Source organism: Amaranthus tricolor, chromosome 17 (assembly GCF_026212465.1).
Source record: "Amaranthus tricolor cultivar Red isolate AtriRed21 chromosome 17, ASM2621246v1, whole genome shotgun sequence".
Classification (NCBI taxonomy): domain Eukaryota; kingdom Viridiplantae; phylum Streptophyta; class Magnoliopsida; order Caryophyllales; family Amaranthaceae; genus Amaranthus; species Amaranthus tricolor.
Window position 1 is genome coordinate 15618915 of NC_080063.1, and position 16946 is coordinate 15635860.

General features: G+C 34.2%; 2 protein-coding genes across 2 annotated transcripts; both read left to right on the top strand.

The window, feature by feature from the left end:
* The first annotated feature begins 786 nt into the window (after positions 1-786).
* On the top strand, positions 787-7072 carry LOC130804620 (protein ALTERED PHOSPHATE STARVATION RESPONSE 1). The gene is made up of 4 exons (XM_057669127.1): positions 787-2302; positions 4119-4276; positions 4503-4726; positions 6040-7072. Exons 1-4 carry the CDS (start codon positions 1348-1350, stop codon positions 6839-6841), a joined length of 2139 nt encoding a protein of 712 aa, XP_057525110.1. The 5' UTR covers positions 787-1347; the 3' UTR covers positions 6842-7072.
* A 2963-nt stretch (positions 7073-10035) lies between these two features.
* On the top strand, positions 10036-16675 carry LOC130804621 (3-hydroxyisobutyryl-CoA hydrolase-like protein 2, mitochondrial). Its single transcript, XM_057669128.1, has 14 exons — positions 10036-10384; positions 10778-10858; positions 10932-11000; positions 11092-11155; positions 11292-11371; positions 11669-11752; positions 12028-12112; positions 13565-13650; positions 13733-13854; positions 13950-14010; positions 15482-15580; positions 15652-15753; positions 15843-15884; positions 16351-16675. Exons 1-14 carry the CDS (start codon positions 10253-10255, stop codon positions 16468-16470), a joined length of 1227 nt encoding a protein of 408 aa, XP_057525111.1. The 5' UTR covers positions 10036-10252; the 3' UTR covers positions 16471-16675.
* The last annotated feature ends 271 nt before the right edge of the window (positions 16676-16946 follow it).

Sequence of the window (16946 nt, forward strand, 5' to 3'; positions counted from 1 at the left end):
TATGTTGATTTTAATACAGTATTAATTAGTCAGCAAATTAACTTGAACTTGGTAATTATATTGGTTGCAAAGTATGAACTATGTTTATGCAATTTTGCAATTTCTGAGTTTTGTAAAATTTATACTTAATTTTTTAGAAAAGAAAAAGGCTTTACTAAATTACTGAGTTAATATATATTAACTTATAATTTATATATTTATTTTATAAAAATTTATATTTAATTTAATTTTTATCATATAGAAATAATATAATTAAGTTTAATTTAATTATTTTATATAAAATTTTATTATATTTTGACAACTTAGAAGAATTATGTAGATAAGTTCGGTCCAAAACAGGTTCGGTACAAAACAGGTTCCAGGTTCGGTATAATACAGGTTCGGTACAATATAGATTCGGTCAAAAACGGTCGGTTAAAAACGGGTATTAAGCGGGTCAAAAACAGGTTTCGGTCTGAAAACAGGTTCGGTATCGGTCGGTCACGGTATGATAAAAACAGGTCGAAAACGGTTTTCGGTTTAAAACAGGTTCGGTACCGGTCGGTTTCGGTATGTGTAAAACAGGTCGGAAACGGTTTCGGTCACCATTCGGGTTCGGTAGCGGTCGGTATCTGGTCACTTGTATTCGGTCAAAAACGGGTTCGGTATCGATCGGTAACAAGTCGGTAAAACAGGTTTCTGACCACATTTACAGCCCTAGACACAGCTTTGCATGAAAAAATGTGTACGTTGCAATTTTAAACTCATTGAGAACATTATAAGATTTGTTATATTCCCTACATACGCTCATCCAGCGCGTATAATCCTCTCCACCGCTTTTCCTTCTCACACAGCAAAACCAGTGACCACAACCTATCACCATTTTCTGTAATTTTGTCAGTGTTTCTGTCCCTTTCTTTTCTCTCCCCTCCATTGTTATTCAATCCTTAAGCTCTCTTTTTCTTCCTTTTTTTTTTCCCTTAAATCTTCTTCTTTCTGCATATCTGCATTTTCATCATTTTAATTTGTGGTTTTTTAAAATTATTAGTGAAGATTTTTCAGTGTTTTTACACTGTGGAATATCCAGTTTAGTTTTATGAGCAAATCTCTGGTTTTTTCTTTAGATTTCATTAAAGTTTAATTTTCCAGTAAAAGTTTGATTTTTTTTTGAATTTAGACTTGCAGATTTTAATTTCCTTCTTGGGTTCATACCTAATCTTCTCAAATTTCTCAACTTTCCTTCAAATTCATCCAATTTCCCACCTGGGTTTACACTTAATCTTCTCAAAGTTCTCAACTTTTCTTCAAAATCATAATACGCTCCAAAAATACCTAAAAAAAGAAAAAACCCTCCAAGATTTTTGAAAAATGGGATGTGCGCAATCAAGAATAGACAATGAAGAATCAGTATCTCGCTGTAAAGAACGTAAGATCCTGATGAAAGAAGCGCTTTTAGCAAGAACTGCTTTTGCTGTTGGACATTCTGCCTATGCAATTGCTCTTAAAAACGCTGGTTCAGCTTTAAGTGATTATGGCCATGGAGAAACTTCACAGGAATCAGCTCCTCCTGCTCCACCGACTACAGCCACTGAGCCGCCGCCACCTCCTCCACCGCCAGAGCCAGAGCCGGAGCCACTTCCTCCTCCACCTCCATTACCCAACTTCACTCCTTCTCCTTCCCCTCTTCAGCGTTCTGTTACAATGCCAGAGTTTTCGGTGTCGAAACGAGGTGTTTCAAGTATGGGTTCTCTTGATGAGGAGGATAGTGGTGAAAGTGAAGAAGGCGGACCCCGCGTAGGTGGACCCGGACCCCATGTAGGTGGTGTTAGTGAGGAGAAAATTGGGAGGAGAGAAGAAGCTTGGGATTATTTTTTTATGTCTGATAATAATCATATGATGGGTGATTCATTAGATGAAATTGATGAGGAAGATGAAGAAGAAGAAGAGGAAGATGAAGAAGAAGAAGAGGTGGTGGGAGATAGAGAGGATGAGGGAATTGATTTTAAGACGCCTGAGAAAGCGGCGGTGGAGGTGGTTGGCATGGAAATGGGGATCAAAATGACTATGGATATGGAGACACCACCGCCACCCGATGCGGGAACGAGGCATTTCGAGCACTCGAAAACCGCCCCGGCAGAAGTATTGAGAGGGACTACTAAGGTGGAGAATGGTGGTGATGATGGTGGTAGTAAGGCGAATTTAATGAAGGTTTTAGGGGAGATTGATGATTATTTCCTTAAAGCTTCTGAATGTGTTCAAGAGGTTACTAAGTTGTTGGAAGCTCATAAATTGCATTATCATTCTAATTTTGCTGATAATAAAGGTATTGGGTTTGTTTTGTATTGTAATTAGTTGAAAATATTGTGTTTTATGTATGAATGTGGTCCCATTTTAAGGACTTTTACTTGGTTAGATAATTGGTTTTAGTATTTTGTATGGCAAAGTCAAAGCATGATTCTTGCTTAGATGTGTGACTTGATTATATTTAATGGGTTATTTTGATCAAATGTGTTTGATTTGTGAATGCAAGTGCCAACCAACACAAATCATAATCTAGGTTTAAATAAATTTATGTATAGGAGATTGAGGTATCTAGTGGGTTATATAATTTTCTTTGGTTTTCTTCTTTGTTTGATTGCTTCTTGGAAATATTCTATTTGTATCCTTCTTTATGAGTATGAGTTGCCGCCTTCCTTCCCTTCTCAAACCCTTATCATAGTTACTATAGTATGATGACGATGATTCCTTCATGGTAGAGTCCAACAATTATTATAATCCAAGAGATTTATTTAACTTGATTTTCATTGGAGCTAGATTTTTATAAAGGTATATACTTGAAAGAAAGATAATTTCCTTATGTATTTGTTTACAATTAAAGGTACATTACATTTTAGATTTTGTAGAGAATTATGGTAATTGAATTTAAGGATTAGATTGATGGTACCATGCTTGATCCGATCTTATGGTTAGAGGTTCAACTGCTTGAGTTTCGACCATGGATACACTAGGATAGCTTGGTGAGGGTGTATATTGGGATTATGAAACTAGTGAATTCATGTTGTTGAAGGTTTTTCTTTGATCTAGATACTCTTCTTGATACCTCTTCTATTTCCTTATGAATTTCTTGGATCTAATCTTGTAAGAACAAGCTTTATTAAAGTGAATTATTTATTGGTGTACGCGGTCGAAATTGACATTTCTATCAAGTCCTAATTTCTAACCTTTCACTTTACTTTTTTACAAATGATGTTGCAACTTTTGAAGTTTGATACTCTCCTTTTAAGTCCTTGATCTGTTCTGTGCTTAGATTAGTTCTTTCAAAGTGTACTAATAAGATATTAGCATGATTTCTCCTTTTTGTCTCTTAGTAATAATATGTGATCATTGATAATGCTAGTATGAGGTGGAAAATGTTCTTCCACTTTTTTAGTTAGATTCCTTAAATCAGTTGTTTTTGACATGGGTTGGTTGGATATAAAAAATATACTCTGTTCATCTAGAGTTGAGATTCTTGTTTAGATTTTTATGATGTTTGGAAAAAATTCTCACCTTTTTGATGTAAAAATAAATTATGGGGGTGTTTGGTAAAATATCTTATTGGGCAATTTTAGCTTATTTTGATACAAATAGAAGATTGGGTGGTCAAACTATCTAATGCTAATGTTTGATAATTTAGCTGGTTGAAACAACAATAAGCTGTTTTTGAATAAGTTGCTCATAGCAGTGGATTTAAAATCACCTAGTTTGACCAGTTAATAAAACCATTTATTCAAATCAACCATTGTAATCAATTATCAACTATCAGTCGTGTGCCAAACCCCCCCTATGGCTGTATATTCGAAATAACTTGTACTCAAATGGAGAGGTGAAGAGAGGATGGCAAGGAAAACAACTGATGTAAGTTATTATGAGGGTTAGGGATATTGTGATAGGAGTAATTCTGAACAATCATGAGTTTTATATGTTCACTAGCTGCTATGAAGTTAACATAACTCGCCATTGAAGCTTTATGCTCACAGTCCACAGTAGTTTTCGTGTTTTTCTAAGCGTTTTTTTGTTCAATTTTATACTATGTTTTAGGTGCTTATTCGAGTCCCTTGTGGATGAGAACATGTTATTAACTTTTGATCTTTATACAGTGCCCGTTGATCATGCGGCAAGAGTCATGCGTGTTATTACATGGTCTTCTAAAGGCATGCCCGAAGGAGGAAAAAATGACTATGAAGACAATGAAACACTTGCGACGGTCTTAGATAAATTGATGGCGTGGGAGAAAAAGTTATATGAAGAAGTTAAGGTACTTTATTCATCATGTCAAAATGACTGATTTTAATATTCATAGAAACGAAAACCTCCTTAAACCCAGTTGTCTCGGAGACATAAAACGAGCTTCTAGAAATATATATGATCAGAAATATGTTAATTAGAGATGAATACACCCGAAAAACTCTTGTTTACTAGTTTTCTGAATGTTTTCTAGCTCCGATGATTATCGTAACATGATGCATGCCTTTATCTCTTAGGCCGGTGAGCTGATGAAGATGGAGTACCAGAGGAAGGTTTCAATACTTAATAGACAGAAGAAACGTGGTGTCAGTGCGGAGTCACTCGAGAAAACAAAAGCAGCTGTTAGTCATTTGCACACTCGATATATTGTGGACATGCAATCAATGGACTCAACTGTTCTAGAAGTAAATGAGTTGCGTGATCAACAGCTGTACCCTAAACTTGCTGAATTAGTTGACGGGTATGTTCTTCTCTTAAATCGACATTAAAAAACGCTTAGATTTGTAGTTTCGGAGATGTATATTTACCCCGTACCCCAGCAAAAACTTACTTTTACATTGAGCTTGTGGGTTTTGGTGGTTGTTTCTGTTCTGTGGCTGCACATTTGCATGTTTGAATTATTCACTGTTCTGAAATTAGTGTTTAAAGCTATGTTTCCCGACAATATTTGGGCCTTAGGCAAAAAATAAAAAAGGGCCTTAAATAAGTAACTTTCGGTTCTTTTTTCTCCCTCTATGCATCATATAATTTCTCTTTTTTTTCATCACATTAATGTCAAATAAAGGTAGTCAAAACAAATTTTTTATTATAAGCTAGAAACTACTCATGCAAATACTAATTTTTAAGTATTAACTCAATTTGGACCCTAGGCTGTTGCACCTCAAAACTACCCTAGAAACAGCCTTGTAATAATGTCGGGAAAACTTGGGATGTCTGAATGTTGTCATCTTTCCTATAATGGAAATAGATGCTTCTGATTGGATTTCCAAATATATCTCCCATTTATGATGGAGAGGAAAAGGATGGAGAAAAGTATTATTAAGAATATAGTTGGAACGGAAAAACGAGTTTATTTTATTTTATATCTCGTGTTTTTCAATATTTGATCTACATTGGATTACCTCTATTTACAATACTCTTAATTAATTTAGGGAAGATAAATTTGCTTTACTAACTAAAAATAAGAGTCCTTACTAGTTTCCTATAAATAAGGAAAATCTATAATCCTAAACTAACTAAAAGATATCATAAAAGATATACAAGATTTAGGAAAATAACTATGTCTATTAATTTTATTTCTATCTTATTTTCCAACATATATGAGATGGTAATCTTTGATAAGTATAGGTCAAGATAGTATGCATCATAGTACAAAATACGGTTTTGGTTACGGTTGCAAACCGGATTTCTTAGTTAATGTGGCGGCCTATATTTCGGTCGTTTTGGACTCAAAAGCTTTAATAACGGTTGTGATACGATGATTTGGCTTTGCTGTGGTGTAGACCATGTTAAGACTTTAAGAGGGCACACCAAGTTGATCATCAACGACATGCACCCTTTTCAGTTACAAATATAAGCAGATCTTTTTATTTATCAATTTTGACGAAGTTGGAATATAGTCGATAATATGTAGCTAATTACTCATTTTCCCCATCCGCTGCAAGTTACGTAGTTCATATCTTTTAGTGTATCGCTATCAGTCCGTTCTTTATTCCCATTACCTTGTGATTAAATACCATTAGTTGATGTGGGAATTGGCGATGATCAATGCAGAATGGCCAAGATGTGGGAGGATCTCAGCGTGCACCACGACAGCCAGCTAGAAATTGCTGCAGAACTGAAATCCCTTGATGTCATGTTAGCTCCCCGGGAAACAAGCAAGCCCCACTATCAATGCACCGTGCAACTCTCAAATGTCATCCAGCAATGGCAAGATCGATTCGAGACTCTCGTAAACCAGCAGAAACAATATGTACGATCTCTCAACAGTTGGTTGAAGCTGAACCTTATCCCAATCGAAAGCAGCCTTAAGGAAAAAATCTCGTCCCCACCTCGGGTCTACCATCCCCCGATCCAATCTCTCCTCCATGCATGGCATGATTCACTAGAGAAACTTCCTGATGAGGTCACGAAAACCGCCATCTCTTCCTTTGGTGCGGTAATTAAAACCATCATACTACACCAAGAAGAGGAGATGAAATTGAAGGAAAAATGCGAGGAGACGAGGAAAGAATTTCTAAAGAAGAACCAAGCGTATGAAGATTGGTATCACAAGTACATGCAGCGGAAGGGTCCAGAAGCAATGGATCCCGAAAGAGGGGAAGACGGGGCCAAAAAGGATCCGGTATCGGAAAGACAATTTGTGGTGGAAAGCCTAAGAAAAAGGCTAGAGGAAGACTTGGAGAAATACCATAGGCATTGTGTTCAGGTTCGAGAGAAGTCACTCGGAACCCTAAAAACCCGCTTGCCGGAGCTTTTTAGAGCTTTATCGGAATATGCTCATGCATGTTATGATGCTTATAATAAATTGAGGGCTATTGTGCTTTCCCATGGTTCCGATGGCGTTCCTTCTTGACAGTGTTAACCTGTAAACTGTATTATTTTTACTTTGTGTAAGTTAATATATAGGTTGGTAGCAGCTTTGGCTTGTTTTTTTTCTAATACTTGCAGGATTTAGTCAATCTATTACCATCAGGAGATTTAGGGAAAAAAAAGACTACTGAAATGTGATGAACTTTTTTGAGATCAACTCGGTCTTGACCGAAATGTGATTAGTTATTATAGGAGTCAATATAGCAAGAACTTTGAGACCGACTCTGTCAAAACATAGTTGAAATGTCAGTAGGCGTGACTGCGTGAGGAAGTTTTGTTCAGTAAATCTTGTTTTGTTAAGGTTTGGAAATGGGGTTTTTGCATGCTGCTCATGACGAGAGGAAAGTTCGATTTTTTTGTTTCGTTGAACGGATACGTTTTGTTAAAAATGTGAAGGAGTTCATTTCAATCCTATTCCTATCATTTTCCTCTTTTTCTATCATCGATTAACCCCCTAAACACCCAAGAATTAAAGATAAAGTCTCAAGAACAAGTCTCACACAAACACCCAAAAATAAAATTGAATTTGTGCAACCCCGAGAATCCCAACTGAGCAATTAAGAACACAATCAAAACCAACACAAAGAGTTAAGTGGTTCATCCCTAATTAGGCTATGTTCACTATTCTAGTCTAGATGTCTTATTGCTCTTTAATGTTTCTCCAACGGATTTACAATCTTGATGAATTGAAGAAGAAGAAAATAGAGAGTAGAGAGAGAATTATGTAGAGAGAGAGTATTAGAAAGCATTCTATCATAATCTATGTGTTTAGTCTTATTTATAATACATAGGGTCTAAACACTTACATATGATGCTAACGCAATACAAGAAACCGGGCAAAAACTAAACAAAAATGTTCTAGCGTGTATCGCAGAGTCGGCTTTCCCTTGGCCAGGGGAAAAGCCGACTCGACTTTTGCTTCTATCCAAAAATCAAAACTTCCTTTTAAAGCTCCTTTTCACTTTATATAATTTTCACCCTTTTTCATCTCTTTTTACCACAATACATTTTTCATGGATTAAGGACTAAGTCGCACCCTTAATCACCACAATTATCATATCCATAGCATCTGTTCATAAAACTATAATCAAAATCTGAGGAAAAATGAAAAAGTGGCAAATTATATCTATGAAGGAGTATACGATCATAGAGTATTAAAAAGAGGTGGGAACAAGCATAAGCTGTTAAGTGAAAGTGTGTCTAAAAACCAATGAACTAATTTCAGAAATTATGTTACTGCAACTTGAAAAGAAGAATCAAAATAATACAATACTACTAGACACTAGTACATAGCCTACTAAATTGAGTGTACTACTAAATTGAGTGTATGTTGTCCTTTGTCCCGGTAAGACATGAATGGCCATTGCCCAACATTGATGAAACTAGCCACATGATTATTTTGAACTCTAACTAATATTTTCTTCATTCATCTAAAAGTCTATCTCTTGGTGAGACGACTTCAAACAATAAGCCTATATTCTTATAATATATATAAGATGAACTATTTAATCCATGTATGAGACACGTCTCTCAAATAGACTGTCTCATACAACATTTGTGTATTTTGTTTCATCTATTTTGCTATATATTCTTTTTAAGAACTTTACTGTAAAAATGTAGTAAAATAAATCGAACGAAAAGAATAGCATAGATACTGGTAAGAATGAGTTATAACGAAGCTAAGAGCAAAGAGTATTATGAATTAGTCTGATGGTTGGAGATTTTCTTTTTTATTTAGTCAGATAAGAATTTAATTCTCACAATCTATAAAAAAGATCAATTTTCACTTTTCTTTATTTATAAAGGATTCTCCAACTTTACTTGACAAAAAAAAGTTGAGCGAGTAAGTGGTAGACTAGAGCAAAAACATGGCTGATGGAGAACTGTCAGTGTATGCTGCAAAAGTCTTGAAGTTCTTTGGGAAATCAGCCTTTTTAGAGGCAACAACATCCTGGTGGAGTGCAATTGGTAGACTTGAAGATTTCTTAGGATTCAATGAGGATGTATTGTGATCTTGAGTTGACATGTTGGATTATAATTTTACCAATAGAAATATAATACGAATAGAGAAGGTTTTAATAAATAAAAATTATTTGTGTGGTTAACAAATTATCTTTATGTGGTATAATTTGATAGCGTGAGAGTTTTGTTGTTTTGATTTATTTTTTTTATTTTTTTTATTTTATTATTATTATTTTTGTCTTTTTCTAGCGATTTACAAATCACGGTGATTCATTAGGAAGTTTTGAATACAATACAAATATATAATAATGACAATATAATCATAAGAAATTATGAAATAATTGTGCTCATAATAATTTTTATGAAGAACTTGATTGAGTGAAACGACATACAACAATAATATTAAAGCCTAAATCTTAAAAAATAAATATTTATTGTACTCCTCTTATGTGTCTTTGAGTATCTTAGAGTTTACTAAAAATATCTGAGTGAATGCTTCTCTTTGCTTGTGGCACTAAGCAAGTGATCAAATATTAAAAAAAAAAATCGTAGAAAAGAATTTGTATGGATGTATTTAAAAAAAAGTCGATTATCAATTGATCTTAAATTGAGTTCAATGCACAACTTTTCTCAATATCCATATCTTTTGAATTTGCTTCCAAAAAGGTGTAAATGTGTAATAAGCTAATAACTTTTCTATATCAATTGATCTATTTGTACTTTTACAATTAAAATTTGAAAATTGGTCCACGGTGAGACCTAAAATTATATTTTTATATAATAATTATTGTATCAGATAGGAAGAATTATGTGTTATGGTATGAATATAATATCTTTAAAATGTGTAAAGAAATGCAAAGAAATAAGTATATACTTAAATAGGGACAGAGCAAAAATACACTATAAACTTTAAGGCGTAAAACAAACTTTATAATTAAACTTATGCGGTCAAACACCTTGCATATGCTTTGAATCAACTCTGTACATAGGTTAAACTAAGTCATCAAATGTCAATATCAATTGGTTGTATTTAAAAAATCAAAGGCAAAATACCTTAAAAATAACAATCAAATTATAATTTTGTATATATCTAATTCAAAATCAAATTAACCTACGAATTTAACTTGATACACCTATAGATCGTTGTGAGCTACTCTTTTACCAATAAATCCAAATAAAACTATGGGTTGAACAATTTTTTGAAGAGAAGTGATGGTATAGGTTTTATATTTTGAAGTACTCCTAAAACAATATACCAACGCAACGCAGCGTATAACTTTATAGTCCCCCAAAAAGGACGTTAAACGCAGAGCTTCTGATACAACAAGTCCAAACCAAACTATACAGCCGCAACACATTGATGAAACACTGCGAAAAACCCCAAACAAGACAGCAGAGAAAGTGTTGGTGTGAATAAATCAAATAGTGAAAGATGCAGAGGTTTAAAGGGGTTTTAGATTCAAGATTTTCACTTCAAAAGTTTGGGTTTTTGTCTCCTTACAGAACTTATTTAGCTCAACCTAATTACATCTCCCAAAATGACCATGACCATGAACAAGATCAGGTTATTTTCCTTGTTAATTTGTCTTGTTTGTTGTTGTTCTTTGATTATTTAGCAAGTTTTAAGCAATATTCAATTGCCCTTTTAGTTCAAATTTCAGGGTTTAGTTAAATAATCTTGTTTTATTGCTCTTTGATTATCTTGCAAGTTTCAAGCAGTATTCATTTGCTCATTTGGTTAAAATTTCAGGTTTTGGTTCAATTTTCTTGTTTTTTTTTGATTATTTAGCAAGATTTAAGCAATATTCAATTGCCCATTTAGTTAAAATTCTAGGTTTTAGTTAAATGATCTTTTTTTTGAAACTGGTTTCGGTTAAATGATCTTGTTTGTTACGGTTCTTTGATTATTTTGCTAGTTGTAAGCAATATTCAATTGCCCATTTGGTTAAAATTTCAGGTTTTGGTTGAAGGAAGAGCTAATACAAGAGCAGCAATTCTCAACAGACCTTCTTCACTAAATGCTATTACTACTTCTATGGTTTGTTTTTCAAAACTTTCCCATTTAAAAATTTTAGTGGGTATTTATTTGTTTTTTTCCTTTTTTTTAATAGGTTGATAGGCTAAAGAGATTGTATGAATCATGGGAAGAAAATTCTCATCTTGGGTTTACCATAATAAAGGTAAAATTAAACCTGTTTTGCCCATTCAAATTGTTTATTTACAAAATTTTATGCTGTATTGAATGCTAAATTGGTTTCTGAACTCTGAAAGGGGAGCGGGAATGCTTTTTGTTCTGGGGCTGATGTTGTAGACCTCTATCACTTGATTAATGATGGTAAGCCAAGTTTAATTATTTTGGTTAGTTAATTACTTAATTATTGATTTAGAAGCTGGGAATTGTATGAATTCCTTCCATGTTAATGCTCGTATTTTGTTTTTTCATTGATTAATGTATGTTTTATCGTGTGCAGGAAAAGTTGAAGAATGTAGGAAATTTTTCAATACGCTGTACAAATTTGTATACGTCATGAGAACTTATATAAAGCCCCATGTAAGTATTTTGCTTGTTCAGCATGCTCTTAGATCATTACAAAAATTGTTTTAGACAATTAATATTCTTAGGATTTGTGTGGTTTTGAACATCGGAATGATTGCTCAAGATATTGATCTAAGGTGGGGTTGTGATTGAAGGCTTAATGATCATCTAATGCAAAAGTGTCAAGTCAAGTGGGAATCGTTGATTAAAATTGAATGTTGTCATTATCATTTGTTGAATACACTCTATGGATGAAAGTTCTAGTTGCATTTGAACGTTATTCACGTAATGTATGTCTCCTCAAATATGTAGGTGGCTATTGTGGATGGATACACTATGGGAGCTGGTGCTGGAATATCTTTTCCTGCAATGTTCAGATTGGCGACTGATAGAACAGTGTGTCCCCCATTCTTGGAAATATTTTTGTCTGATATTTTATCATTTCTCTGTGTAGTACTATATATTAATATAAGCAACTAGTTCTTCTATTGTGCCCGACATCCATGTCGAGTAGATTACTATAAGCAAAAGTGGCATCATATTAAAGTAGTTTAAGTTCAGTTTGTGTGTATTTGGGTATTTTATGTACTCTGTATTCAATTTAGGGCTTGGGCCAATCTCCTTGATCATTCAGGCAAAGTGATTTTTGTACATCAAATCAACAATTTCAGGTGTTTTCTCATCCAGAGACGCAGCTGGGTTTCCACCCTGATGCAGGGGCCTCTTTTTACCTTTCTCGTCTACCAGGTTATCTAGGTAGTTTTTTTTTTTTATTTTTTTTTATTGTGTCCATTGTGTATTACTTGTCTATAAGCATTTCTGTAACTTTACCAATAGGTTCTTTGTTGTTGTGAATGAGTGTGTTTACTACTTTACTTAGAACATGAAGAAGATGAATGAGATTACAAGTGGGAAATCTCATCTAACAATTCTTTTGGGTCACATGCTTTACTTATAGGTCATTACTAATACAAAAACAATGCCGCTGCCTTAATCTCAACCATAGTGCAGTCAGCTACACGAGCCAAAATAATTCAATGTGGACAATCGTTTATTCTTTAGTCTTTAGTCTTTTGGCATTTTTTGTGTCCCCCACATCTTGGTTAAGAGGTTAGCTTAACCTATTCAATTCTATTTGGTAAATATTTCCAAGCCTCACTAGGCATAACGTTATCACCCACTATTTTCCTTTGCTTTATTTTCTTCTATACTTTTTCCCCATGTACTTTGTTATCGTCTCATAAATTCCCTATTCTCTTCCACTGGTTTTGTGAAGATGTTTGGTGTCACCCCCTTGACATCAATCGTAAATCTTGTTAAATTGCTTCTTTCATCTATGAGATCTATCCTTGATCACTTTATCTTGGACATGAATGCTTAAATTTATTATCCTTGACACACTTCACCCTGTTAAGATCATTTCTAATCATTTGTCTCCTTTTGGCCATCCTATATAGATCCTTTTATACTTTTCTTGTCTTCAAGTTGTTGTATATCTTTTCTTACACTTTCAATTTTGCCTATGTACTGGTTGTCTTGTCTTGTTTGATTTTGGTTTTCTTGTATAGTGCAATTTTTTCCTTACTCCGAGTGACCTACATTTTCCTAAAGCTAAAGACCATTCTTTTTTTTTTCTTTGTTGCGACCATCACATTGTGTTTCTTTTCATTACCATATCACCTATTGTTTCTTTTATAATGCTCGTAGCCACGAGAGTGATTAATTTTCATCTCTCCAAGTTCTATTTGTATCCTCATCACTTGTCTATTTAGCTTCTTCAATGAATCGATTAACAAAATTTAATGTCTTCTATTTCTTTGGTTCTACCAGTTTATGTCTTTTTGTCTTTGGGTTTTATTCTTGCATGGCTTGATTGATTATTAACATTGAGGATGAGGAGTTTGTATAGGGTGACTATACATTCACCTTGTACGATATGAAGAATTTGAGCCATAGAAATTTTGTTTGTGCTTTCTGAAGAAGTCATTTACTTCACATGCTAAATTACTTGTATCTTTCATTGTGTTCCTTTGCATCCTTAGGCATTGCTAATGAGTTTTGATCTCTATTTATTTTGTCGTTATGCATGCTTTCTTCTATACATGGGAAAAGTTCATAAAAAGCTTCTTGGTATTATCATCCAGCTACCATTGGAAGGGTCAATTATATCTTTAGCACATTTTTTATGAGTTCCTTTCATTGGTGCAGGGGAATATCTGGCACTGACTGGAGATAAGCTGAATGGTGTCGATATGGTTGCCTGTGGCCTTGCTACCCATTACTGTTTGAATGTGGTGGGTTATTTTTGCATTACTACATTAAATACTACATTTTGAGCTTCACATATTAATTAATTTTTAAAAATAAATCTGGCAGAGACTTCCATTGATAGAAGAGCGCCTTGGCAAATTGATTACAGACGATCCTTCGGTGATAGAAAGTTCTCTTGCTCAATATGGTGACCTTGTCTATCCAGATAAGACAAGTATTATTTACAAGTAAAGTATTCTATTGTTTAACCTCAGCACAACCACTTGCTGATATTTTAATGCTATCTGTTTATTTCGTGTACTAATGGCATTTTCTTTTGCAGACTCGAAACAATTGATAAATGTTTTAGCCACGATACAGTTGAGGAAATTTTTGATGCTCTGGTAAGCATATCTCTGCTCGCCGTTTATATCTCTAATCTTTGCGGCTGAGGTTTCCTTTTCTTTTGTTGAGGTTGGGGATGGAAGGGGGAGGGGTGTTTGGTGTGTAAGTTGCCTGTTATTTCTCTAAGAAAGGAGATTTTTGGCTGATTGTACTAAGCAAAGTGAACTTATCTGTTTTAAAGCAGTGAGTTATTTTTACATTTAACTGGACTTTAATAGCTTTATAATTTCTGGGTAAAATTATGGTTTGATGAAATTGGATTTTGATAAATATTTCTTACCTAGGTAATAGTTTAATCAGTAAATTTCTCTTGTTAGGTTTTTAATATATGGCGCTTCTCAAGCATAAATCTGTTAGAAGAATGAAAAGATGGTCATATTGAAATGTGTTTAGGTTAACGGACATTGTGTGATGGCACTTGGACCCATAGTTCAAAAATGTGGTTTTCGTCATGGTTGCGATAACGGTCACGATGTGTGCTAACGAGAGGTTATGCGGCTGTCATACCGCCAAGTCAGTGTAACATAATTCGCCGGTTAATTCGCTTTTGAATTCGTAATTCGCTTAAAATGGCCCTATAATAGCCCAAAAAGATGACCATAATTCGCTTTTTTTGACTTGCGATTTGCAAGGAGATTAGTGAATCATGTGATAGTGGGCCAAAATAAAACTAATGCCATGAGATATTTCTTCAATTGACCTTAAAACACGATTTTTTAACGCCTTTTTAAATCTTATGATTCGGATCGTATTGGTTCAGTAGATTAGGAAAACTTTTACAGTACGACCGATATGATAAGATGTAACCTTGTTATAACACTGTACTTGAACCCTTGTTGGTTGCTGTTTAGTGGTATTGTATCTGTTTTGGCGTACTTTAGTATTCACTGCAATAGACTCTAGAGATAATTACATATCGAACAAATTCTCTATCGCAATTTTAGATCATTTGCACCTTGTTCTATGTGTGCATCCGTGAAAAGTCGATGCCTTGTGATTGTACAAGCAATGGACCCTTCTCGACATGATGGAGCTTTGATATGCAATTTACAATTTTATCCCTTATCTTTTACATCAAAGTCTCGTGATTTATTTCTAAAACTTCAAACATCCTCAAAAGATCTAATGACTAAACAATAAGTTCATACCAAAAAATTGGTTTTATGCATGGCTATATTTTATATGTTCCGAGAATTATATCTTTACCATTGTGCAACCTGAATCAGCATATGAGATTCTTGCTTCTAAATTCAGCTAGGTTATATTTATGCCTTTATGCTAGAATGTGTAACATAATTCGCCAGCTAACTTGCTTTTTGAATTCACGATAGCTTAAAATGGCCTAAAAATAGTCCAAAAACGACCACAATTTTCTTTTTTCGATTTGCGATTTGTGATTTGCAATTCACCGTAGTAAATATCTTGTACTGTGTAACTAATTTTTCTTGTCTTCTGGTTTGATTTGCGTAGGAAACGGAAGCACTTAATGCCACTGATGAGTGGTGTAAGGAGACCCTGAAGAAACTGAAATCAGCCTCACCGCTAAGTTTGAAAGTCACTCTGCGATCTGTAAGTCATTAAAATAACTTTCCACTACTCTCTGAATGTAATTTGTTACCTTACTACAATCATGAATTTAGATCCGTGATGGGAGGTTTCAACCGATCGACAAATGTCTAGCTCGGGAGTACAGAGCATCTGTTTCTTGCATATCCAAAAGAGTTTCCAATGACTTCTGTGAGGTATATTCCTGTTTACGTCTAGAATTACAAGCATGATTTATAATACCAGGAGTAGCATAATGAAATCTCTCTTTATCTCTTCCAAACAGGGTTTTAGAGCTCGATTTGTTGACAAAGACTTTGCTCCTAAGGTAAGTTACCTTGATATGTTGCTATGTAGAGGAAATTGATCTGACCAAAAAATTTGATCCATAACCTGAAAAACCGGTAATAATTAGATCAATCCAACCGCTACTCAGACATGATCGTTTTGGCGTGTTTTTTCAATTTTTATTCAATTTTTTAAGTTCTATGTCATAATTTCTTAGTCAGGAGACCACTATCATTTTGTCACGTGATTCACTAATCTCTTTGTGAATCGCGAATAAATAAAGAGAATTATGGTTAGTTTTGGGCTATTTTAGGATCATTTTAAGCAAATTGTGAATTCAAAAAGCGAATTAACTGGTGAATTATGTTGTGCCGGTCCTACCCACAACATTTCTTGTCGATATTTATATTTTGGGTCAATACTTTTCATGTTCTTATTGTGTACTCGGTTGATATGAATATCATGATGTTTTTGTTTGATTTGTGGATTAAATTTGAATTGTGCAGTGGGATCCTCCTACTCTTGAAAACGTAAGCGAGGACATGGTTGATTGCTTCTTCGCACCACTTGGTGCACACGAGGCTGAGCTTGACTTGCCTATATCATTGCGAGAACCAGATATTTGATATCCATTGTCTTTCATAAACCAAATTTTTGTAGCATTTAGGATATGGACTTCCCTAATTCTGCATTTTATTTGCTAGAAATTACATAAATAGTCCAACACAATTTGTCGTAAGCGGCTGAAAAAACAGTAATTGTTCAAACTGCGTTCTTTTTTATCAAGATCCTTGTTAAGCTCAATAAATATTGCTATACGCTTGTTGGAAATCTTTTTTTGAGGTTCGAATTTTTTGTTTTACTATTGAAATTTCCATTTATTTTGCAACAAATTTCCATTTACACATGTTTCAGTTTATAACCATCAATGGCTTGAGTCGTGGGCGATTGGCGATCGGTGTTGAGTTGGTGTAGTTGCTACCTAACGCCCAGCGACGCTGCCAGCCAGCCCCTTGTGCAAAATTCTACCTTTGAGAAAGATTGAAAAAATAAGTTTATTGTCAAAAAAAATTCCCAAACTAAGTTTTTGGAAATTTTATTC

Bases quoted from the DNA above. Each gene is read 5' to 3' on its own strand.
- LOC130804620 (XM_057669127.1), top strand. From the start codon at position 1,348: ATGGGATGTGCGCAATCAAGAATAGACAATGAAGAATCAGTATCTCGC. The intron at 2,303-4,118 runs GTATTGGGTTTG...ATCTTTATACAG, and splicing joins TAATTTTGCTGATAATAAAG to TGCCCGTTGATCATGCGGCA. The intron at 4,727-6,039 runs GTATGTTCTTCT...TGATCAATGCAG, and splicing joins CTTGCTGAATTAGTTGACGG to AATGGCCAAGATGTGGGAGG.
- LOC130804621 (XM_057669128.1), top strand. From the start codon at position 10,253: ATGCAGAGGTTTAAAGGGGTTTTAGATTCAAGATTTTCACTTCAAAAG. The intron at 10,385-10,777 runs GTTATTTTCCTT...TTAAAATTTCAG, and splicing joins ATGACCATGAACAAGATCAG to GTTTTGGTTGAAGGAAGAGC. The intron at 11,753-12,027 runs GTGTGTCCCCCA...CAACAATTTCAG, and splicing joins GATTGGCGACTGATAGAACA to GTGTTTTCTCATCCAGAGAC.